The 23,981-nt window shown below is 43.2% G+C and overlaps 1 protein-coding gene and 2 non-coding genes across 4 annotated transcripts; 1 reads left to right on the top strand and 2 right to left on the bottom strand.

Annotated features, from left to right (window-relative positions):
- Positions 1 to 55: 55 nt before the first annotated feature.
- trnac-gca lies at positions 56 to 127 on the bottom strand. The gene has a single exon. It is a non-coding gene; the product is annotated as a tRNA-Cys (tRNA).
- A 2,377-nt stretch (positions 128 to 2,504) lies between these two features.
- trnac-gca lies at positions 2,505 to 2,576 on the bottom strand. Its single transcript has one exon. It is a non-coding gene; the product is annotated as a tRNA-Cys (tRNA).
- A 5,398-nt stretch (positions 2,577 to 7,974) lies between these two features.
- LOC118794980 (plexin domain-containing protein 1-like) lies at positions 7,975 to 22,275 on the top strand. Of its 2 annotated transcripts, XM_036553295.1 has the most exons (14): positions 7,975 to 8,086; positions 15,919 to 16,088; positions 17,366 to 17,509; positions 17,755 to 17,824; positions 18,653 to 18,775; positions 18,967 to 19,085; positions 19,304 to 19,403; positions 19,647 to 19,742; positions 19,962 to 20,043; positions 20,504 to 20,564; positions 20,646 to 20,772; positions 20,915 to 20,950; positions 21,394 to 21,554; positions 21,879 to 22,275. In XM_036553295.1, the coding sequence occupies exons 1-14, from the start codon at positions 8,011 to 8,013 to the stop codon at positions 21,990 to 21,992; spliced, it is 1,479 nt and encodes a 492-aa protein (XP_036409188.1). In that variant the 5' UTR covers positions 7,975 to 8,010; the 3' UTR covers positions 21,993 to 22,275. The 2 variants fall into 2 exon arrangements, with proteins under 2 accessions (XP_036409188.1, XP_036409187.1); XM_036553294.1 differs by having other exon boundaries at positions 20,504 to 20,772.
- The last annotated feature ends 1,706 nt before the right edge of the window (positions 22,276 to 23,981 follow it).

Raw genomic sequence — 23,981 nt, 5'->3', positions numbered from 1 at the left:
CCACATTTTTAAAGGCTACAGCATTTAAAGCATGTTATTTGTTAAAATCATGCTGAGGGGGCACCTGGATTTGAACCAGGGACCTCTTGATCTGCAGTCAAATGCTCTACCACTGAGCTATACCCCCTCACACCTTTCTGTCTGGCAGATGACAACATAGTATAACTATAAAGGCTTCACTGGATGTTCTTGTGGATGTGGATGGCTTGCAATGGCTCCAGTGGATGGCTTGGAAAAGGAGCCATTCACACATCTGACACTGATACATTCTTTATACTCACAAAGAGATAAGGCAAAAATCTGGTAATTTTTATTCACTCTTTATCCACTGTTGGCAATTAAAGAGGTTGTAATCCTAATGGGGAGTCATTATGCTTGTGTTTGTTAACCTGGAGCAATGCAATTATGTTAGAGTAGATAACATCTCCAACTCCCCACAGACCCATCACTGCTAGGGCCATTATTGTGTCTTTAGCTGCTAATGTACTGATTGCACAATACCATCCTCCACATCAAACACAAAGACCTGCAATGGTTTCCTGTCCCTCTGCCTATCTCCTGCCTCATCTAGTATTCAATTAGATCTGTTAAACAAAGAAGAGGAGAGGAAAGAGCGGACAGAGACCCAGTTTGAATGTTCTGGGTCAGCTTTGTGCTTTGTGGAGACTTTTTTTTCCCTCATTAAAGCCCTGTTACCAGACAAGAAGGTTATTTGGCATTTGAAATGTAATGGAGATGCACAAGGGTTTTCAAAAGCAGATGCTCCAATTAGCTCCCTGGGTGAAATTTGTCCTTAACAGCCCCTTGTCTCAAACCTCCTTAGACTGCCCTCTCTGGAGAACATTCCTGAGAGAATGAAACTCCAGAATGTCAATCAACATTTGAGGCTACAGACTCACAGCAGAGAATACTGGAGTTCGTCCTGCCTCACGGCTGGCACACACACAATAAGCTGTCAGCGTTTCTTGTAGAGCTGTGGCAGAAAGCAGTGAGAGGGCTGTGTATTAAGAAAGATAAAATGCAATAGAAGGAGCATCAAGTTGAAAATACATGTGAAAGGTGATGTATTTATTAAAACAGCACAAATCTGCAAAACAAATGTATTGTTAAGTTTCCTTCTTACCTTAAAATTTTATTTGTATTGCACGTTCATAGTGTATCTTGGCAGGTTTATTTTTCACAAAAGAGACCCTTCCTAGACATTCCTTAAAGAGATTTTCTTCTGCACTAATGGCAGGATTTGTCATTTCACAACAAACACATGTCCCCTCTCCTGTCTGCCTTGTCCACTGGCCCTTCTCTTATCTGTCATTCTCTGGAGACATAGCCACAGTGCCCTTCCTCATAGCTCCAGTAAAGCTCACACAGCAATACTCAAAGATGGACAAAAAGGGCATGTTCTTTTTAAGAGGGCTCAGCTCGCAGGAATTAGTGGTGTTATATCACAGAAGAAACTAGAACCTCATCATCACAACAGTTCAATTAAACGTGTTACTCAGTGTGACTTACATTTCGTCACAAAATGTGTTACTGCAATATGTATTCAGCCATAAATTACTGGCACTTAACATCTCACAATCTGAACGCAAAAGTCATGCATGCCTCATGTTCTCACACTCCTACCTAATCTCACACATTAGAATGTGGATTTGTTGTCTTTCCTAATTTATGTTTACCTCTGTGTGAAAACTTAATGAATGTGATATAAATATATTTGTTACAAGAATGCAATCTGCCCAGTCTGAACTTTTAATGCAACTTCAATTGATTAGAGGAGACATAAGCTCAAGAGGTCATCCTTTCTCCCTGCTTTCTCCCTCCCTCGCTGCCTTCTCCCCAAATCACTGTGCTCTCCACCCTTCCCCCCAAATGACTGCGCACTCCTTCCCCTCACTTTGCTGACCTTTTGATCCCTGATGTTGCAGTTCCAGTCATTGCTGGATTTAAGCAGCCACCAATCAAATCTGCCAGAGAAGTTATAGCAACACAACTCTACTCTGTTTCATGTTAAAAACTTCCCTTATCGCAATCCTCTCTATATACACTCAAGGCCAGGTGCTGATAAAGTCCACAGCCAGTTAAATCTGAATATTAAATTTACTGTTACATTCAACAAGGGACAAATTGCAAAACAATGACAACCACTGGCCAGCTGAAGTAACAGCAATGTACTTCCTGGAGTGATTGAAACAATTCATTTCAATGGTATTCCTACCAACTTGCTTTCATTGTGATTTTCTTATGAAAATTTTAAATTAATCTTTTTTAAAAAAAAAAACAATACCACAGAAAAGAATGGAGGGACTTTCCCAAGTTCTGATGTGGGCATATTTCAACAGCCTGGCCCTGTTTTCCACAGGGCCATTATTTAGTCCAAAGTATTTTCTGTACCAGGTAGATTGATGTACAGATGAGCTGGGGATGTGAGGTCACCTTCAAGAGGCACACACTTTTAGGCTTGCCCATTACATTTTGAGCCTTTTACTTGCAAAAGCCGGAAAAGAAGGGGGCACCCGGATTTGAACCGGGGACCTCTTGATCTGCAGTCAAATGCTCTACCACTGAGCTATACCCCCTCTGACAGGCACCAGGTGTTCCAGGTATATCAGAAAGGATGCAGCGTTGATGTATGTATGTGTTAATCCAGTTATTGGCATCTAGTTTGGACTAATTATTTTTAACACACACATACCAGAAGTCTATTTCCTATGACACAGCAGCCCATATTTGGGCAAGATGTCTTTTTTTCCCATGGAAAAAAGCATAATTAAAGCAAGACTGAATGTCATCTCAGCTGGACTGGAAAATCAGGGTCAAAATGTGTCTTGCAAAATATTGTCCCAAAACCCACAGTGCGCATTTACAGAGGGGTGCTGCCTATTAAGGTGCATTGTGAGGATACTGGAGGCAATAGAGAGGAAATGATAGCAGGAGTGGAGCAGAAGGTTAGTTATTCTGGCTTCAAGTCAATATTTATCCAACTGGCCCCAAGGCAAAGAACTGGGAAAGAGGCAGTGTGGCTGAAAGGAGGAGGTCACAAGGGAGGGAAAACAGGGCAGTGAGACTGGAGGGGGTGGGGGTGCGGCGAGTGGAGGGGGGTGACATTGTGTGGGCGGATGTGACAATGTGACTGTTCCTTTTCTGTTTTCCCTTTCCTGCAGATGCTGCCTTTTGCTTTCTCCAAGCATAAAGATGTTTCTGAATTGGTGTTTGGAGGCAGGAAGCATTTTAAAGACAGAATGTTTTCCAACCAGAGGTCATCATTTTGGAATTCAAAGGATGGGTTTTTGTTAGCGATTTGTTGTTTGTCTCTTTTGTGGCAGGGGTGGGTAGCTCAGCGGGCTGTAACACTGTGCTTGTCACACTGCTGTAATCCCCACTGAATGATGTAACAAGGACCTTCACAGTTCGTTAATGGTTTGAATCTTTGTCTTGCAAACCACCTGGGCATTGTCAAAAAGTAAATGAGTGATGAATTTTCCCCAGCTGCCAGAAGAGGTCAGTGCAAGGAGGATTTGGCTGCAGCTTACCCCACATAAAAGAGATAATGACGATGTGAGAACCGGAGGGTATATGGCCATGGTGAATCACAGTAAATCACAGAGAGAAACATGGGTCATCATGGTCCCTTTTAATCTCTGTTGAACCTGTCACAGAGAGGGAACACAAGACATTTACTGTTTTGAGAAAAGAGATGCTTTTACATGTTTGGGTGTCTGTCTAGCTCTGATGAGCTTGCCTGAAACAGATCTAATTAAGTCAGACCATTCTGTAAATTGCTTTAAAAGGCAGACACTTTAGGAGTGAAGGGGTTGTCTGTTTTCTTGTTCTTACTATTTTTTCTGGAATTCATAAAAAGTAATTATACCAGACTTTATTTACACCAGCCTAGACATTTAAATACACGAGTGAGATCAAAGGTCCTTTCTGGCTATGTCTTTAATAGGCATCTCCTGTAGCTCTCTGCAGCTGCTGTTTCTTTTCCGCTCTCTCCATCTCTTATATGTGTCTCTGTCATTGCCTGCAAAGCTAGTCTCCATCCACCAGTTTTTGGCTTTATTTTTTGCTTGTCTCCTTCTGTATCACTTCTTCTTCCATCTCCACCCCTGTCTGTATCTCTGCTTGTCTTCATTTCCGTCTCCATCTCCAGCTCTATTTCCATTTCTGTCTTCTGTCCTGTTTCTCTCAATTTCCCCAACTGTGTGTCCACCTCCCCTCTCTGTCTCCTTCTGTCTTCATTTATGCCTTGTTTTCCATCTCTGTCTCCAGCTCTGTCTTTATCTGGTTCTGTGGCTGCCTCCAGCTTTGTCTCTATCTGTCAGTGAGCAGGCAGTGAGCCAGGTCTCAGTGGTCATGGTGAGAGTGGCCCGGTCCAATATGCACGTGGTTTTGAAAACATCCGCCAAGGGAGCGGCTCTGTGGCAGGACCATAACCGGCTGCCAGGGGACTCTCTCTAACCAGTGACACACGGCAGAGGGTCACATGACGGCTTCTCAGAATGGGCAGGGCTCTCCTGAAACCACTGAGACCTTTTCTGCTGGTTTTGACAGGCAATGATTATGATCCCTTCTACATACATAACCGCCTCAGGCGCTATGTGACAAAATCCATTGCAGTGCAGCCCTTTTATTGATGTTTTGGTGAAGAACACAAATACTGACACAAGCAATCCCTGTTCTTAGACTCCATTACGTATTGCCAGTTCAGTACTAACCTCACCTTTTCCTTTCAATTTCCTCAAATTACATGCAATTTAATTTGACCTTTCCCTCTATATATTCATTTATTTGACTTTTATGGATTCTCAGATGACTGGATTTCTGGTTGGACATTGGACCCAAACCTGTTTCTGATAAGAGTGAAAATAAAGTGGGATTCTGCTTTTTGGCGACACAGCACTCAGAGGAAAGGAAGCGACAATAAAGTAACAGTTATCATGCAATCCTGAGAGGTTCAGGTTATGTGGTCGCAGCCACCCATGATTCCCCAAGAGCTCCAGCCGCGGCAGTTTTGTGTACCACCACACCACCGATAATTGTGGCAGAACCCCAGCTGTCACTTTATGTAGTTACTCACTTCTCACTTCTAGGCAAGACTGTGGCTTTCCTTTACTCTGGAGGGAGAAATTGTTATGTTATGTCAGTATATATCAGGAGAGCTCAGTAGCACTTATTTGCTTCATAGTCTTACACACACTCACACAGTACCATAACAAAGTGGCTTTTGTTACCTTTGTTTGTGCACTCCTTGACAAAACAGATCAGATTGTCCCACTTTGTGTGACTTGGACTTGTTTGCAGTGGAGCTTATTACAAACAGATGGAAAGTGCAAAGCAATCTCAGGGACCAGGCAAGAGTGGAGTTCAACAGAACGCTGTAAAAAAAAAAGCATTTATCAGGCCAATAAAACGAGCAAGTCTCTTTCAAGTCATCAGATGTGGGTCTATATAAATCCTGGAAACATAAGCAAACATTGCATAACATTTTTGAGCAAACATTTTTATGAAATAATAAAATGTGCCCAGACAAGGTTTATATTTTGTTGACCAAGCTGTAGTCACCTGAGGTACCCACCATGGCCACTCCTCCCGGTCCCTCCTGATTCTTTGATCTCTGCAGTTCTACCATGTTTCCGCTCTCGTGTGTCCAGCTGTGCTTGAATGTAGCTGTGATAATGAGGCCACTTCTGTTTATGGTCAGCTCTAGGTGTGGTGCAGATGCAAGTAGGAAGCTGTAGGAAGAGTTGGCTTTCATTTACTACTTGCTAGCTATAGCAAGTCAATAAAAATGGGAAAGGAAAACCACAGATTATTTAACATTAGGAGACCAAAGGATGAAGTAGGTTATTTAAATCTGGCTGAAATGTTCAAACTATTCTGAATTAAATCTCACTTTTAATCTAGCTTTTCCACCTAGGTAGCAAGTTAGCTACTAGGGAGTGACCAGGTCCTAGCCGTTTCTTGCTTTTGAGAAACTGAGAGACCTTTCCATCCAGAAGATGGGTTCACATCCAATGTTCATCCAGAACTAACTGCACCTCAGAATAATATAATGAAGAGGCATTGTAAACAAGGCATTACTTTCCTTTCAACCCGTTCAACACGTGCACACACACGTGCGCGAACACACACACATACACACACACACATACACACACACACACACACACACTCCCCTGGGAACACAGGCATGAGGACAGCGGAGGTAAGGTGAATAGGATTCACACACCCACCTCTATCTTTCCCTCAGGTACCCTATATGCTTCACTGATGAATTGGATTTATCCCCCAATTTCCACTGGTTGTTCAGGGTCATAGACAGCTTCAAATATGAAATGAAGGGATTGTATTGTAGCAACATATCACCTCTGTACATGTCACACAGTCAAAATAACAGTCTATTTCGCCCTCTGTAAGTATACATATTTAGGAGAGGTCAATCAGATCTGTATATGCGTGTGTGCGTGTATACGCGTGTGTGTTTGTGCGCACAATTTCAGGTAATGTTGTTCAAAAACCATACCTTGGGGGGGGGTGTGCTTTAAAGGTCAAAACCACTGCAGTGAATTGCCATCATTATTTGTGTGCAGCGCCAGTACAACGTGGCTTGGATGCAGAGAGAGAGCCATTGCATGTGTACATAAGCAAACAGTGATGTCTGATAGGGTCCTCACAGGCATGTAGAATAGCTATTCCAGTCCTGTATAGGTCTATACATACAATAGAGTCAACTAATGGATATAAAACAGCTGATTCAGTTCGATATTAGAGCACTATTTATGTGAATCTGGGTGTGGCCGCAGTGCTCATTGTGTACTCTGTACTTATGATGATGATGATAATAATAATAATGATAATAATAATAATAATAATTTTGTACAAAAGATGCGTTCAGATCCGAAAGAACCTGGTCATTGTGAGAACTCCACAAACTACATGCCCTGTTTGACATTTCTTTATACGCTGTAGCTTGCCCACTCAAACACCTGCAGGCATTTATTTCTCTCAGTTTGCATTTGAGTCATCATTTATCATCCAATTCTAGCACTGTCAAATGTTGTTGGAGATGGGAGTGTTACTTTTCCTGTCGGTCATCTGCAAGAAACTCACTTATTCTGTGTGTGTATGTGTGCATGTGTGTGTACATTTGATGGTGAGCCTCTCTCTCTCTCTGTGGGAGTATTGCCATTTATTATAAAAAGCAGCTGTGCAAGGTCTTGTAAACTTGTCCCAGGTCATTTTCTCTCTATGCCCACAGTACTGAATAGATTTGACTGGTGCTTACCCCTCACTGTGGGGATTAGCTCCAGTGCTGTAAGGTTGTATGTATTTGTGCTGGCTGGATGCAGCTCTCCTATGCATACTCCCACACACACACAGCAGCTTTGTGCCTTGCGTCCCAGTTAAATATAGCATTTTCAGCTCAGCAGCACACCTTATGTTTACATTTTTGCTGCAGTGCTTCCCTTGTTGGATGTTAGGCAATAGTGACACATTTTCCCTCACAAATGTCGTCTTCAAATGAACTTTGCTTTGGAACATTAAGTACAATTTCAGTGTCGTTAAATAAAAAATTACCCAAATGTTTGTCTGATCTGTAAGGATAAGGAAGAACTATGTAATATATATACGGTATACATAATACATACACCCACTGAGCACTCAGGGGATAGAGAGAGCTGGAGAGAGCGATAAAGAGATGGACAGAAGATATGCAGGAATGAATGCAAGGGGAAGAGAAATTAGCTGAAAAAATGAAAGAGGGAGGAGACGCAGAGGGAGCTCTTTAATTTCTTTGACACCAGTGTCTTGCCAGTTGTTCCTCGAGTGTAATATTACTATGGCAACAACAGAAAAGCATTCAGAGACAGACAGAGAGAGAGAGAGAGAGAGAGAGAGAGAGAGAGAGAGAGAGCAGGAGAGCGTACGGGACCAGGAGGAGTCCCTTGTTTAAAGTGTGTAGTGAGGGAGGAGAAGAGAGAAGCAGGGAGCACAGGCAGGCTGCTGAACATGTGTCTCTGTGTTGTGCTGATCGTCTGTCTCTCCCAGGCAGAGTTGGGCAGAGTGTGGGCTAAGGGGCAAACAGGTAAGCACTCTCCTCTCCTCTCCATCTCTCCTCTTCTCCTGCAGGACCAGCAGAAAGATTCTCCCATACATTGACCTCTCACTTGCTCTCACTGAGTGCTCTGACCTAAATCCCATTCAGCATCATCTAATTCTTGGTCTCTGCTGTCATGTGTTAGGTAATGTTACTGCATATCATAACATTAATTATTTCCACCCTGCCATCTTTAAAGTTGTTCTGTTGTTTCTTGTATGTTCAGTTCAGACATGAAGTGATTATGAGCATCGCTTTAAGGGTGATCACACACTTTTCTGTTAGGGTTTTTGCAGTGTTGAACATGCTCTGTGTTTGCAATAGGCTGTGTCTCTTCATTTTCTGTACTCTAGAGTTTTCTGGATTAAACTTGGCCATGTGGATGTGTTTGTATGAATTGCCTTGTTACCGTGATCCATTTAAACTTGATTCAAAAGAATATGTACTGCAATGTAGAGAAATGGAAGAACATTCTGTTTGGTGGGTTCTCTGAGCTTCAGTGAGATTAAAAACTTTTATTGAGGATGTTCAGTGTTGTCTGTTGCTCAGCTGTGCTTGCATTGTTGGTTTAAACAGTTTGGAATAAGATGTGATTTGTGTGGGTTTTGTTTTGGAAGTGGGGGTGGGAGGTTTATTTTTCTCAAGTGGACTGGCCTCATTAACATCACCATTAAAACACCACACAAACACATATGACTCAGAGACATGGCTCCACTGAGAAGATTCCAGTGGTTTTTATCATTCTTGTCTGTCGTGCTGCTGACAGTGCCGAGTGCAGGGGGACAACTCAGTGGATGTGCATTCATATTGTGACACACATTGTGAGTGCTTCTTGTAGCAACAGAGATGCTTGTATTTTTATCTGCAGCTGGAGATGCAGACCTGTGCAGTCTTCAGGGCGGTGAAGTTAAGAGGTTGGATCTGTGTGTTTTTATGTTAGTCCAAGTAAATGTAGATTAATACTTTCCATTTAATATTTGTGCGTGCCTGTGGGCAGGTGGTATGTTAGGTATGTATACACAACTTTTTCACCATTGCCTGTTCTATTCAGAATCCCTAGTTCGTCTCTTGATCTCGGCCTGCTTGCCTGCTTTCTGAGGCAGCGAGAAGCCCACACAGTCAACAGTGCTTAGTGGACTTGAACAATGACAATAATGTATTCAGTGGAGTTCAGAGTGCTGCGTGTCTGTATTTAAAGAGAGCTACTGAGGGAATGGTCTGCCTAGGGGTCACAGAGATGCTTGCGCAATCAAAGGATCCCATTTTTCTCCAGGCTCAATCTGTCATGCTGCCCATGCTGATGAATGGCAGCAGGACGGTTCATGCAGAGCAGAGCAACTCAAATATGTCACACGCTGCTCTGATGCAGCTGCAGGACTGTAGGTAGAAAGCCACTGAGACTCGAGGCTCAATACTGAAGCAGTGTCCGTGTCAGCTTGCTGTATGTAATCACTTCACTGTCAACAAGCGAAATTAACTTTGTCTTCGATCAGCTTTGTGTCCCTCATAAAGCTGGTGTGAGTTGTTGTCTGAGGCCCCTTTTCCACCAAGGCAGTTCGAGGGCTGGTTCGGAGCCGGTGCCTAATCTCGAACCAGTTCTTCGTGTTTCGACAGCCAAAGAACTGGCTCTCAGCCAGGAAAACTGGTTTGAGAGCGGCACCAACACTTTGCTGGTATAGAACCAAGAACCGCTTACGTCAGGCCCTGGGGGGCGGGATTATCGTGACCAACAAGACCAACTAAAACTTTGTGACTGCCATTTTTAAAAAAGGCAGAGCTATTGTAGCATCTAATCTGTCTAAAAAGAAGAAGAAGAGTTTTATTTTTCAGATGTTTCACCTTGTTGCCAGCCGGCTATGTATTTCTTAACTGTTTAGTGAGCTACTAATTTCTCACATCAATGTTACAAACGTAGCTGGCTAGCTAGCTAGCTGTTGGTCAGCTAATATTACCCAAGCAAGCATAGCTACTAATTTATCACATCAATGTTACGTTCGGCGTTCGGGGTATTAGAAAGGACCTCAGATCAGATCTATAATGTTCTTGATCTTAACCAGCTGTGGATATGTTCAGGTGGGAGGCCTTTCACCCCCTAGACGGTCTTCACTTACATGCCTCACTTGTTTATCCTCTGCCCTTTATCTTCTAAACCTGCGAAGACATTACTCATTTTATTGTCTTTTTATCTTCGTGGAAATTTAGTTTTGCGTCATACAAATTAAGCATGAGGGATCGGAGCATTTTCCTTCTCACAGTTCAGTGGCATTTTACAATTAGTTTTGCCAGATCTCTCTGTCTGCCTCCCCTCTGTGTCTCAAGGCAATGGCACAAGTGACTGTGCTTTTATGAGGATGTTTATGAAAGACAGGCTTGTGGTGCAGGTTTCTTCCTATCCCAGTCTTTAATCTCTGCCTTCCTCTGATCTGCTGTGTGCTGGCAGACATATGCACTTACAGCCACCCTCACATTATGCCTTGTATTTTGTATTACCCACCATCATCTGGTCCATGCAGTCCCAATCAGCCAGGGCGGGTCAAGGCCACACGCACATCTCATCAATGCCGGGCACACTGCATACTCTTTGGGCCTTTGTAATTCCAGTCATTTCTGTCCAGCAAGACTGTGAAACTGCCGTAGTTTTGACCATCTCTGCTCCACCTCTGTAAGTAACAGTCCAGTCTTTCCACTTACAGGAGGACCATCTTATATTGATCGTGCATCAGGGTGCTTGAATCGTAGAGCTTTACACTGTGTTCAGGTGTAATGCACATTACAGTATATGACAAACCCTGTGCTGGCTCAGTTCCAGGTTGTCCAGCTGGGTGCAGTTCTGTAGTCTGGTCTCGCTTTGCTGTGCCCCTCACTGCGGGTATGTGGGTTGAGACAGCTGGGTTTGTGGATCCTAACCAGGCAGAGAATGGTACCACAGCAATGTGTGCGGCAATTTACCCCCATCAAAATTCATTTGCGCCACACCGCCACAGAGCAGTGTTGAAATACAGTATGTGTGTCTGTGTGTTGAGGGTACACGCTATTCTCCACTGAGTGTGTTTTTCCCACCATCAGAGTAGCAGTATTTAGCTACAGTGCAGACCCCCCCTCCCCAGAAAACCTACGCCTACATTTCACAGCATACATAAAATATCTCGGCTTCAAATAGCCACTGTGTGGTGTGGCGTGTTAAATGCACTGGGGGAGCGTGTGGAGCCAGACGGAGCTGTGCTGATGCTAGAGCCTGCTGCATCTGTCCAGGAAGGGCTGGGCCCTCACACCCTCAGCTTTCACTGACCACTGATCTAAATTACATTACAGCGCTTGGAAATAGAACACATGTCGCTGTGGGTCATCTGGGACAGTTTCAGACAGTTCGCTCCAGACGTTTCATTTCTTTAGTTTGGTGCTCTTTTAAAGACAGTTGCGGATATTTTCTCCCTCCGTGCGGTCCATCGTGGCAGCTGGTTATGTCCAGTTTGATCCGTCTTTTAACTGAAATAGCAGAAACGGAGCTAAAGGGAGGCGGAGACTTTTGTAGAACCAGCAAAGATGCACGAAGACACCATGCTGACCTGAGGTCTGCACTTGATGTGGGGTTAGTGGGTGGGTCAGTGAGTTAATTTCACACCAGCCCTCGTGTAACTTTATGACAGAGTGCATATGGGAATAATGATGTGCTCCTCAGGTTATGTTTTCATTCCCCCTCACACCCTCCAATCTGCCCTTTCCTGGCTGTTTATTTTTATGGCACTGGCTCTCATTCATGCCTACTTGCAATTATCTACTTGTGTGTTTAATCTCACTGAACTTTAGATACCCATTTACAGAGGCGGGATTTACTGGAGACATTTTTCATACAGAAACTTTAAAAGTGACCCATCAGAGACAAGAGGGGACAGTGTACAATTTTAGATCATTGCTTTTATTTTTTTCCCTTTATGTTTCAGATGTTGAACTTGTGTACAGGGTATCACTGGTGGTAGTCATTACCGTACGGACTGGGAGGGAGTAGAGCTCATGAACTGTGGCCATGTGGGATGTCCATATCTCTGACCCAGGGCTCTGAGTTTAGTGTGATTGGCTAAGTACCCACATGCATACACATACACTCAGGTTGTCAGAGGTAATGGCATGGAGCAGTTCCAGGCGCAGACAATTGAGCTCAGCATGGACCATTTAATGCAGTACAGCTGTGGCCACCAGAGGACGATACCCTGGCAGAACCACATCCCTTTTCCCTTTCTGTACTTCTGAGAGTACAGGGTCCCCCCCCCCCCCCCATTTTGCTGATGCAAGCTTACAGAGCAGTATCACACACACAACACAAACAGAACTGTTTTGCTGGGTCATTCATGCCTTAATAAGCTATGTGTCTCAGCCACCACCCCCATTCACACCTCCTCAAGCCCTCATCTGTGAGAATGGGGCTCAACTGATCCAATTATTTAGGTGCAATCATATTTTGGTAGAACCTGCTGTGTTCCCCTGCAGTGAGATATAAATGAGAATGCAGTTACAACTGGTTCCCTCTGAGACTTTTCTGTTATCCTTACTTTTGCACTTCTGTGCCTGCCCTTATATATTTTTTTCATCCTCTCTAATACTTTCCCTCCAACATGTACTCCATCATTTCTTTAATTGGTTTCTCTGCTCCGCTGCTGAAAAAATCTGTGCATTCTATAGTTTTCTGTGAATAGCTGAATACTGCAGTGGAATTTTTTCCTGAAAGCAGTGCCTGGACTGTACAGGACTGAAAGGTCAATAAGACTTGCTGCAGCATCCTGGAAATCCTTTCCCTCTTTATCGGTTGTGTCCCTTTTTGACAAAAATGGATGGTAAAGCTCAACTGCTTAAAATTCAGTGTGCATTTTAAAACCCTCCACATTACATTTGCTTGGTCAATGCCCTTATCCAGGGAAAATGGCAGTTCTCAGCATTTTCATATATTAGCCATTCAGCAGTTCATTTCTTTAGCATTTCACTCAATACCTGTGTGCACACTACTGCCCAGTATGCATGTTGTACATGGATATTGAGAAGTGTAAAATGAAAGGCAATTTCCTGTCACAGTTAAGGAAAAATGACCTGCTGTCTGTGGCAGTGTAGCTGGTCTCCCTCCCAGGATCCTTGGATTCCTTGGATCATGCTCACATAAATGATCATACCATCAAACATTCAAAATGGTCAGAAAGATATTTCAGGTAGATTTATTGAAAATGACTATTGTACAGTTACATTGGCAGGGAAAAACAGGAACATTTGGTGCCGACCTTTGAAAATCCAACTAAGTACATGAACTTTATAATTCTTAAGATGAAATAAAAACTGTACCTGGGTGATACTTAACAGCAGTGTTCATACAAACCCTTTCTGGAATTTCAGTATTAATTTTTGTAAAAGCATTTAAGAAGTAATACCTTGCTCAAAAAAAAAAATGCAGTAAGTCATGTTGTGCGCATTTGAAACAGTTGATGCATTTAGCAGAGCCCATATGGTCAACATCTAGCAAGAATGTCTGGATGGCAGGTATGTTGTGGGGATATAGGCAGTCTATATATGGGGACATGCATCCACTGCTGCTTAAGTGATTTCACAGGTAATTTGTTTTGGGCAGGTCTGCCAGTCCCTGCGCAATCTGTGAAGCAGAGCCATGCGTTTCCTTCCCGATTGCCACTAAATGTAGGCTAGGGCCATTTACACAGGGCCTAACCAAGCACCAGGATGTTATGGCCCTCTGGATCATCCTCCGTTTTTAGAGAACACGCACTGTGCATTTTCCTCTGCTGAGAAGTCGCAGCAGCCTTGCAAATTGAACCCTTTGCTTGAACCACAGGGTGGCACGCACAGGCAGAAAGGCTACCACAGCAGAAGGGTTAAGAAATCCAGCATTTCTTTTTTAAATTTGCTGACCTTAATCACAGGGTTGAATATCCTTCATTCCCCTGAAATAGAGAGCCTTTAAAGGTCTCTGGCAGCTATTAACATTTATGAATGTGCCAGAGTAACAAATTGAGCTACACTGACTGCGTCAGTCTTATGCAAAATATAGTCAATCACGACTAAATCGGTTTCCTGCAATACGGCTAACGTTAGCTATCCAGCTACACAAGTAGAACCCACGACAGCTACACTGCGGACGTAGCATCACTTGAGATTTTCAGAGTTGCTGTAGTAAGTTACTGCACAAACCATTCATCAAGTTTTTTTTTTTTTTTTATAAAGGAAAGCTAAAACGTTCAGTACACTACAAATATTAACGTTAGCTAGCTGACTGAACGTTTGCTTCCTGTACTTGTGAAAGGGCTTGTTATCTTCAACCTTGAGAGGAATGCACCAGAAGCTTGGTCTTCAACTAACTAGCACGCTAGCAAAATAGAAACACGTCACCAATCTATAATTAAATAGATACCTAGCTAACACACATGTTAAATAACTAACTTAACTGCAGACTGACTACAGACTTTTTGCATAAGTAAATAACTGAACAACAGGTGAGTTAGATTTGTTTGAACGGACGCTTTCTTGCAGATCCACGTAAAACGAAATGCAAACGCAAGCGCCGCTCAGTTTGATCTACTCAATTTTTGTTATTTCACCCGAGCAATAATGCCAGAGCAGCAGAGGCGAACTCTTCGCGGCAGCCAAGCTGTCCACGGTCATAGCATTTTTGCCGGGTGATTGAGCTTTACAGAGTAGCTCTAGGCTTTTTTCGGCATTTCCGTCTTATCGCTCAAAACTCCCCGTGAGGCACTGAAAGCTAGAGAGAAAACAGTCACCATATCAACGGGGAGGGTATAACAAAAAACCAAAATTAGGGTTAGAAAACAACTCCGCAAAGAACGCAACACTTTAGAGGCCACGTATTTATAGTGATCGTGACGTTAGGGGAAGACACACCTCATCGCTTGCGTGTATTCTGACCGTAATAACTCCAATACCTGCGCGCACTCCCCACGTTTGCCGTGATTTTGGTTGAAGGTATTCTGCTTAGCTTTCCTTCTGTCTCTTTGTTAATGGGATTAATTAGTCTTAAGTCTTTTGGACTCGGTTTACTTTTAAAACAGATTTTTATACGTATAATGTCTGTAGTTGTAATACAATATGTTAATCTTTTAACAGTGACTTAACCCACAAAACCGGTGTTGAAAAACTGAATGTAACAGACACAGGCAGGGGTAGAGAAACAGACAGATAGACATAGAGGTGAACAGAGATACCGAGGATGAGAATGATCAAATTTGCAGAAACCCCATAGTGCTGACAGAGTTCAAAATTGGAAACCCCAGAGAGAGTACCATAGTGCTGACATTTGATTTGATCAGACTGCAGCTAATTCACAGGCAAAATTTATTGCAGAGACTTTCTGCCTTTTCCTCCAACCATCCAAAAACAAAGCAAAAGTGGGCATCGGACTGTTAACTCTCCAAATTCAGGAAATGACATGAGAAGTCAGAGAAATAAAATCAATGCCATGTTGCTTCTTACATCAGAAATGGAAACAAGAACATGTGACCACTTTTTGTAATGACTAATCTTAGTAATGCCCTGCGCAATCCAGGGCCTGTTCGGACTGATAGCACGACTGTGGTGTTGTCAAAGATTACCTGATTCCATGAGGCTTGTCTTACATCATTAGTTTAACAAGTTTGTCTTAAAAAAAGGAAGATTTTGATATTGAATGGCGAAATATATAAATTACTGTGGGGTCCTTAGAAAAACTATTGTCACCCTAAAGCACTCGATTCATTCAGTCTTGAGAACGAAGATAATCATGTCCCATGCACTGTGCTCTGCTGTGCTGAACTCAGTGCTGTGCCTTTTGACAGATGCAATATATGGGATGTCATCATGGAGGGAAGGAGACACCCTGGAACTGCAGAGGACCCGCAGGGAACAGCAGCCTCTGCCAAGACCGAGCTGGGTCAGAAGGGGCCTGCAGACACTGGGGGAGGCCCTGGCTATTGACACCCTCCCAGACAACAGGACTCATATTGTGGTAAGAGGAACTGCAGGCGGGAGCGTGATTCATAATGTAAAAACACAAATTACATTACACAAGGTATATACATACATTGCATTTTTCAGCCAAGTATTGTCTTGTAGTGGTTATCTGACTCCCTGACAAAATACCATGTTTTCGCTCAAGATGGCTCCAGTTCAGTGGAAACAGCAAAGGCACTGGAAAATAAACTGAAAATAAACAAAACACTAAGCAAGAAAAAGCTGGGGTGGTGGATTGATTTCAGGAAATAGGAATTACTTAGATTAGGAATGGGGTCATGAGAGCATAAGATGTTTCCAATTAGGCTCTTGTGTTCATCTTACAGGATTTAGCGTGAAATAGATGTTATTGTCCAATATATTCATCTCTTTTACAATTACAAAAAAAACTTAGTTAATACTCTACAAGTAACTTTTTTTCTGGGACTAAGAGTCTCTTCTTAAATTACCTACAACCAGTTTTGGTCCTCTTCTCTCTACCTTTTTAAGATGCTTAATGTCTTTTTAAGTGCCAATAAATAGACACAATATTTTAAATGTGGGCTGACAAAGACATTGTATAACATTAGTATAACTTCCTTTCATTTCCACTCAGTATTTACTGTACTGAGTATTGGAGCCATTTTAACATAATTGCGAGACCACATTGTCTGTCCATGCCCTGACTGATAGCATCAATCCCTGTCACCATGACAGTGATACGGAAACTTGCAGGGGGATCTGGGGTGGGACTTTTAATGAAAAACTGGCTCAGCTTGACTCTGTGTCCAGATCTGAGTGACTGTAATTGAGGGGCAGGTAAGGGTGAAGAGTTGTTTGCACTTGGCTGGCCTGTCTGCAGTTGACATGTTCCTATTACTGACAGACCAGGCCTAGCAGCTCCCTCTGAGAGGACCCTGTAGAGCAAAGGCCACTGTGTGTGCAGAACATAGCTGCTGTGACTCAATGGTCCCTCGGTGTGGTCCTGTCCCCATTAATCACAGAATGACACACACAGGCACTCACTCTTTCTCATCTGTGGGCCCCTTAATCCCACTTCTCTACATCAGTTCTTCATCCCAGTATCGCCTCGCACTTGGGGCTGGACGCCAAGATCACTCACAGCTGAAGTGACATTACGGGGAGAGTGGGTGCCTGGCACTCTTTTTCTCCCTTGTCTTTATATCCGCTTCAATTGAATTACGCTCTATGTATCGAGGAAAGAGCATGTCATGAACACAATACTGACAGCTTTTCTCTCTCTCTCTCTCTCTCTCTCTCTCTCTCTCTCAGGAGGACTCTCATAGGTATTACACCTGGCGTAGTTTTGGGCCAACAGACAAGCGAAGAGAGGAGCTGTGGGTGGATTTGGGTGCCCTTCAGCATGGCCAAGTCAGAATGCATGGCATTCTGTCCAACACACACAGACAGGCTGCGGTGAGTAAAACGCACACACACACATAATTACATATACATGTATAAACCAATATACATACACATACTCATATATCAAACATGCATATACGCATATATACACACACACATACTCACACACTTAGTCATAGTACATTAATTACATGTAATCCAGTAACTTTTCAAAGAAAGTCCAACAAAGCTTTACCAAAAACAAATGCTTAAATCTTGAAATGTTTTAAGATAATTTTTCCTTTGTCTCTCTCCAGCAAGTGCCTATGTCCTTTGATTTCCCCTTCTATGGACATTACCTAAGGCAGATCACCATAGCAACTGGGGGTATGGTCTGTCCCTCGGCTGTTTGTTTGATTGTGTTCAAATGTTGTCTCCAATCATTGCTTCTGCTCATTCATTTTGCAGTATGACCTTTATATATTTATATATTCACATATACATGTACCTGCCCGTGCTCAGTCAGGTTAGGGAAAATAGCTCAGAACCTTTTAAGTACAGTGTGTGCTCAAAAACTTTCTTATCTGTTTTCAAAATGTACTGGATGTATGAATGTCATGTGTTTTTCAGATTTCTCCTCTTCTGAAACCATGATGTGGTCTGAGTATTAACATTCTGGGGACAACTAATGCTGGAATGCTGGAATAGTCCCAGAATATGGGCCCAGCAGCTCTGTTTTAATTAAAAACAGAAGACTTCCTTTGTGTGTAGAGTCATTATCAAGGCAATCATCAGAACGCCTGATAATATGGGGACCATGTAATATCTATCTTTATCTCTATATAATATCTCTACATTAAAATCAAATTTCCTTGCAGTCTGCTGAGTAAAGGGTCTTTCTTTTTCTTAGCTTCTGGCAAATTGCAGCCATCGCTCTATTGGGACTTATGAGGGTGATCCAGACAGAGTAGATACAGTAGAGCTAAATCAATCCACACTTCACACTCACTGTTGTCCCTCTGAGCTGATGTCCTTTTTAGGCTTTTAACTGGCACAAGTCTCAGCATACACGTCTTTCCCTATGAGCTACAGCTTGTTAGTCACTTCCTCTCAGAGTTGGAATGTTATTCACTTTGAGGCGGGGCCAAAGAAGTCAATACAGCAACACAACACGTGTGGCAGTCCCCAAAACCCCTGACTTCTGACCTCTTTCAGGGTTCATCTTCACAGGGGAGGTCACCCACCGCATGCTGACAGCCACCCAGTACATCGCCCCCCTTATGGCCAACTTTGACCCCAGCTTCTCCAAAACCTCCACCGTGCAGTATATGGACAATGGTGAGCTGAGAGGTGGTGTTCCAGTGAGTGGGCAGGACTTAGTAGGAACCTTAAAGGAAGGAATAAAAACTTTATTATCCCTGGGGATATTTTAAGACTTTAAGATATTAAAGACAAGTTTAAAATGAAAATACACACACACATGCACATCTCTGACCTTTCCCTGACATGTAGCCCGTGTGCGCCCCTAGGGGAGCTGTTCGTTGTACAATGGGACAGGGTGCGGCTCCAGGGACGGGAGGCGGAGGGGGAGTTCACCTTCCAGACCGCCCTGCACCGTACAGGGACCATCGTCTTCAGCTACAGAGACGTGAGAGCCACCTACACTAGTGTACCCAGTGCACACCCACCTATCAGACACTGTAACACAGTCCTGCACCCCGCACCAGGATGGGTAGTAGCAGATTCTGTCACCCCTCGCTGTTGCTGGAACTCTTAAGACAGCTCCCGCATCAAGCTACATTACAACATTCTCTCCTCTCTCTCTCTCTCTCTCTCTCGCTTTCTTTCTCCCATTCCTTCCCACAGATGCCATTGCCAGTGGAGATGCTCAGCTCCACTCAGCACCCAGTCAAGGTGGGGTTGTCTGATGCATTCACGGCCCTTGTCCCCTCACCACAAAACCCAGGTTGGTCAAATGGGGTCCATCGTTCATTCACATAACTTCGACTACATGTGTCAACCAAAATTCCAGTAGTAATGATCCTGGTCAATTAAGTAATTAAAAGCAACTTCAGCATACACATAATAAATCCTGAGAAATCTTCTCTTACATTTATCCTCGTTGGTTTTCTATAGATCTTGTATTTTAACTAAAGTTAAGGTAATATTTTTTGATTTATCAAGTCTCAATGTGGTGTGTTACCTGTAGAATTGCAACGTAAGACAATCTATGAGTACCATCGTGTGGAGATTGACACCACAAAGATCACCAACCACTCTGCTTTTGAGTTCACCCCACTGCCAAGTGAGTATCCAGCTCCTAGCCGTTTCCTGCTCACCACCCTCCTCTGAACTGACTGTCAGTTGCCAAGGCAACGCCACTGACCAATCACAGCAAGGAACAATGAAAGCATTAGTTATAAAAGTCAACTCTCTAATGTTTTTTTTCTGTGTTTCGTCATAAGAGAAGACCATTCTCTTAGCCTTACAGCCCATTTACTTTCATATCTGAATCTTTCCCTAGCCTGTCTCCAGCACAGTAGCTGTGAGACCTGCCTATCCTCTGACCTGACCTCTGGTTGCAGCTGGTGTAACGTCCTTCAGAGGTGAGCAGGAGGAGGGCATGGCTGGTGTACTGTTGTTTGACTTTACCAAAAAACTGTGCATGTTTGGACAATGACAGTGGCCACCTGTACAAAGTCTCATAAGGTGCCATTATAGAAGCTACTGCTTGTTAGTATTCTGATAGTACATATGTGTGTGTTCATGAATGTGTGCATGCGTGTGTACATTTGTCTTGTTCCGCCTTCCAACACAACTGCAGCTGCACTTGGAGTGCAGCTGCCATTGCAGTGAATACCAGCAGTACTGTAAGTTTAGTAGAGCTATTAGAAGAACTATTCCTGTGCTGGAACAAAGACCAAAAAAAAAACATACACACCCAAACATGGGTATGACGTCTTGCAAAGTCAGTGACAGATGTTGTTTCTTTGTTTTGCTAATCCTAAACTTTTAGTTGGAATAGCATCTGGTTCATTAAACTGTGTATGTGTGTGTGTGAGTCAGGTGCTCAGATGGAATTGACAGACACAGACAGGAATGGCTAGACTACGGCTGTTCTGAAGAGGTAAGTGTAAATGACAATACACGTCATACCATGGTTACCAGGGAACCTTTTGGTTATTTTAATCTGCCTCGCTGCTCACAGGCAAAAGACAGTAACTGTGAGGAGTATTCTCTGGAAGAACCCCACAGCACCTCAGAACCCCCCATTCCCTCAGACACTGAATTTCCCCCTTCCTCAGGGGTGCTGCCAAACAGCCCTGTGACCGAGGGTGAGTCCGTGCCCTGATTTGGGACTGTGCACAGAGCTTTATTTTCGGCCTGGTATTCAATGTCTCCACTTCACAAAGTAACATACCATCTTCCATATTATTGCATTAGCACAACCAGATCAGTCCTCTTCTTTGTCCACAGATGATACCAAAATTCTTATTCTCAACAAAGGCAAAGGTGAGATGTACCTGCGGCTGGTATGTATGTGCAGTACAGCCAGTGGCTGATTTATTTTTTTATCAGTCCAGGGAAGGTTATGTATTGTTTGCGTAAATTAATGAAGAAATAAACTATGTTCAACATAGCTGAAGCTTAATTTTTGTTATTTTTGGTACCCATTTTGTAAGAGGAATGCGCCATTCCCACCTGTGTACATCAAAGAGAATGTATGAATGTGTGGCACTTCTGGAGCAGTTAAAAAAAAGCTGACAATTTTGCTGCATTTCCTTCCCTCCTGTCTCTCTAAATATCTGAATGAATACTAATGGTAATTCAAATCATTGCATTACATGAGAGGCCCAGTCTTGTTTCTCCCTCTTTTGGAACAACCATTTCATTACCACAATATTCAATGACAGTATTTCTGTCTCTCTCTCTCCATCCACTTCTGCTTCTTTCAGACTTGAATTCAGGTCCCCCGAGGGAGCACGATCCTCCAGCAGTACACTCAGGCATTATTATAGGCGTGGTGACGGCTGTGGTGCTGCTCCTAGCCTTGACCCTGCTGGCTCTCTGCATTAACACACACCCCACTGCATCTCCACCCCTCTACCTCATACAGGTCAGTGTGTCAGCAAGACCCTCTGTTCATTTGCTCAGTTGTTGTGCTCTGTCTTAGCGGTATGCACTTTCTGTTCTCCTTATGGTTCTCATAATGGATTAATGTGTGCAGTGACAGGATAGTTGAATTTCTATCCGTAAAATGGCAAAAAAAGAACAACCTTTATCTTATAGTAGGGACAGGACAACTATGTAATAGCTGTTGCATATTCCCTGAAGCACCTCAGGTTAAGGGCCTCGTACAACTGTTGCACAAGTTGTGTCAGCAGTTTGAAAGCACAACCTTCCCAAACCACTGTTTGTGTTACGTGTTCCCTCTCCACAGAAGCGCACCAGCTACTGGCCGTCCATGAAGTTCCGTAAACAGGGGTCCAGATACAGAGAAGTGGAAGGTGGAGGACAGGAGAAAGAGGGCTTCGTTGAGGATGATCAGTATTGACACGACGGGGATGTGTGTGTGCGTCCTATGGTGTAATGTGGGACAGAGGGACAGAAGAACTGGAGGAGTAGGGGAGGTGGTTTGCAGGAGCGACTAGAAACAGGACAGACAGTGGGGGCCAATGCAGGGTGAGGCTCAGGCTGTAAAGGGGTGAGGAATCAGTATTGTTGAAACCATTGGGGGCAGCTGTCAGCAGAGGGCGCTCTTGTCGAGTTTCAGTGAGTCTTCCTCTGCTGCACTCCCAAATCTGAAGGACTGAAAAACTAAGATTGAATGGAATAAGAGGTGATTTTTTTTACTGTGTGGAATTGTGGGATGAAAATTCAGATGCATTTCTTGATCTGATTTGAAAAATAAATACTGAAGTGTACAAATGAATTTAATTCCACCCTCGATATTGCAGGTAATGCACAGTTAATCTTGATTATGCTTTCAGCTTTTCACTTTTAAATACTAAAATCTTTGTTTTCAAAGTGCTTCGTTGATCATAGACATATCAGGTAACACCCATACAATGCAAGAGTCACTGCAGCAGTAACCAGTTCATGCATTTAGTGACAATTTAGCATGTGTTTTATCAAATTCTTCATCAGCAAACATTAAGTTTGCCAGTTTAACTTTTAGCAAAATCATGTGTTTGAGGCAAACCTGACAAACAAACAGACCTCCTACCAGATCCAGACAGGGTGTATTCATGAGCCACTGCTCATAACCTTCAACAGTCTCCACTTTTACTGTCAGACAGAATAAATTGGAAAATAGAGTCAAATTTCAAACAAGGCATTGGTGGTTGGATTCCTGTGTGACCCAGAACCCAGTAGCTATGGAAACATTCTGTTACAGCATTACAAGATTAGGAGGTGTTGTGTTTGGCATTAAATCAAAACTCTGACCATAAGCTTCTGATTTTAGCACACCAATACAATGCAGCAGTAACAAAACACTGCTGGGTTTGTCTCTTGTGTATTTACCCAGACTAAAAGGGACAAGGATGAAGTTGTTAAATTGCCATGGGTAACCATTTATGGTTACAGCTTTAGTTCATACAAAGTAAGTACTTACAGATATTTTACATTAAATCTGACAAATGTCACATTACATCACCAGTAAATTTATCTGACAAAAGCATAGCTAATTCTGAGGGATCGGAGCAAAAATAACAGTTAATTCCATGTATAACTGTTAGAAATCCCTATTCAGTTATGACAGATTTCAAACTAAAACACACACAAGTCCGACCTTGAATACTTACGTTACACACGTATTGCATATTTCAAACCCAGAACCAAAGAGGAATGGGGGTATAACCTGTCAAGGTTTTGGGGCAACAAATAATAGAGTCATGGGACTCTGTCCTATTCAGTGATTCAAGGCAAATGGGCAGCAAAGGCATTGCTGGCAGCAGAAAATATTGTCAGTAGAAACAGCATTGACAAGGAGGCATGAACAGCTACACATACAGTAAGTGCTGACAAATGGCACATACTGGCATATGATTACACACGAGGTGTCGCTTTCCAGTCTTCAGGTTGCCCCCAGCCTAAACAAATTGATCAGGTACCTAAAAATAGCATTGAAAAGCACAGAGCAAAACTGAGCAGGATAGGCCTTTGAATGTGCATTCCATCACACCTATTGGCAGGAAAATGAGCACCCAGGGATTAGTTACTGACATTATTGGCTCACAGCAGTTTCATTCAGAGAGCTCCAGCACCGAACATCATGTGCTTCTGAATGGGAGAACCTGGTTCCCTGCTGAATCTAGAACAACATGCACCACTGGGTCAAGGCCTCGAGAGTGATGGAGTCTGGGAGCTCTCATCTGGGATGGGACGAACGTCACCCAGCCTGGACATCACAGGATGTTATCTGAGTTTGCATCCCTTCATCCGTCAATCACAAGGAGCTGCTGTAAATCCATTGCATAAGACTGGAATCAAGCATTTGACAACTGTTAAGAGAGATTCACCCCATTGAGTGTCCACATCT

This window comes from Megalops cyprinoides, chromosome 19 (assembly GCF_013368585.1).
Source record: "Megalops cyprinoides isolate fMegCyp1 chromosome 19, fMegCyp1.pri, whole genome shotgun sequence".
Lineage (NCBI taxonomy): Eukaryota > Metazoa > Chordata > Actinopteri > Elopiformes > Megalopidae > Megalops > Megalops cyprinoides.
The sequence above is the reverse complement of the archived record's forward strand: the minus strand, read 5'-3'. Positions and strand labels throughout refer to the sequence as shown.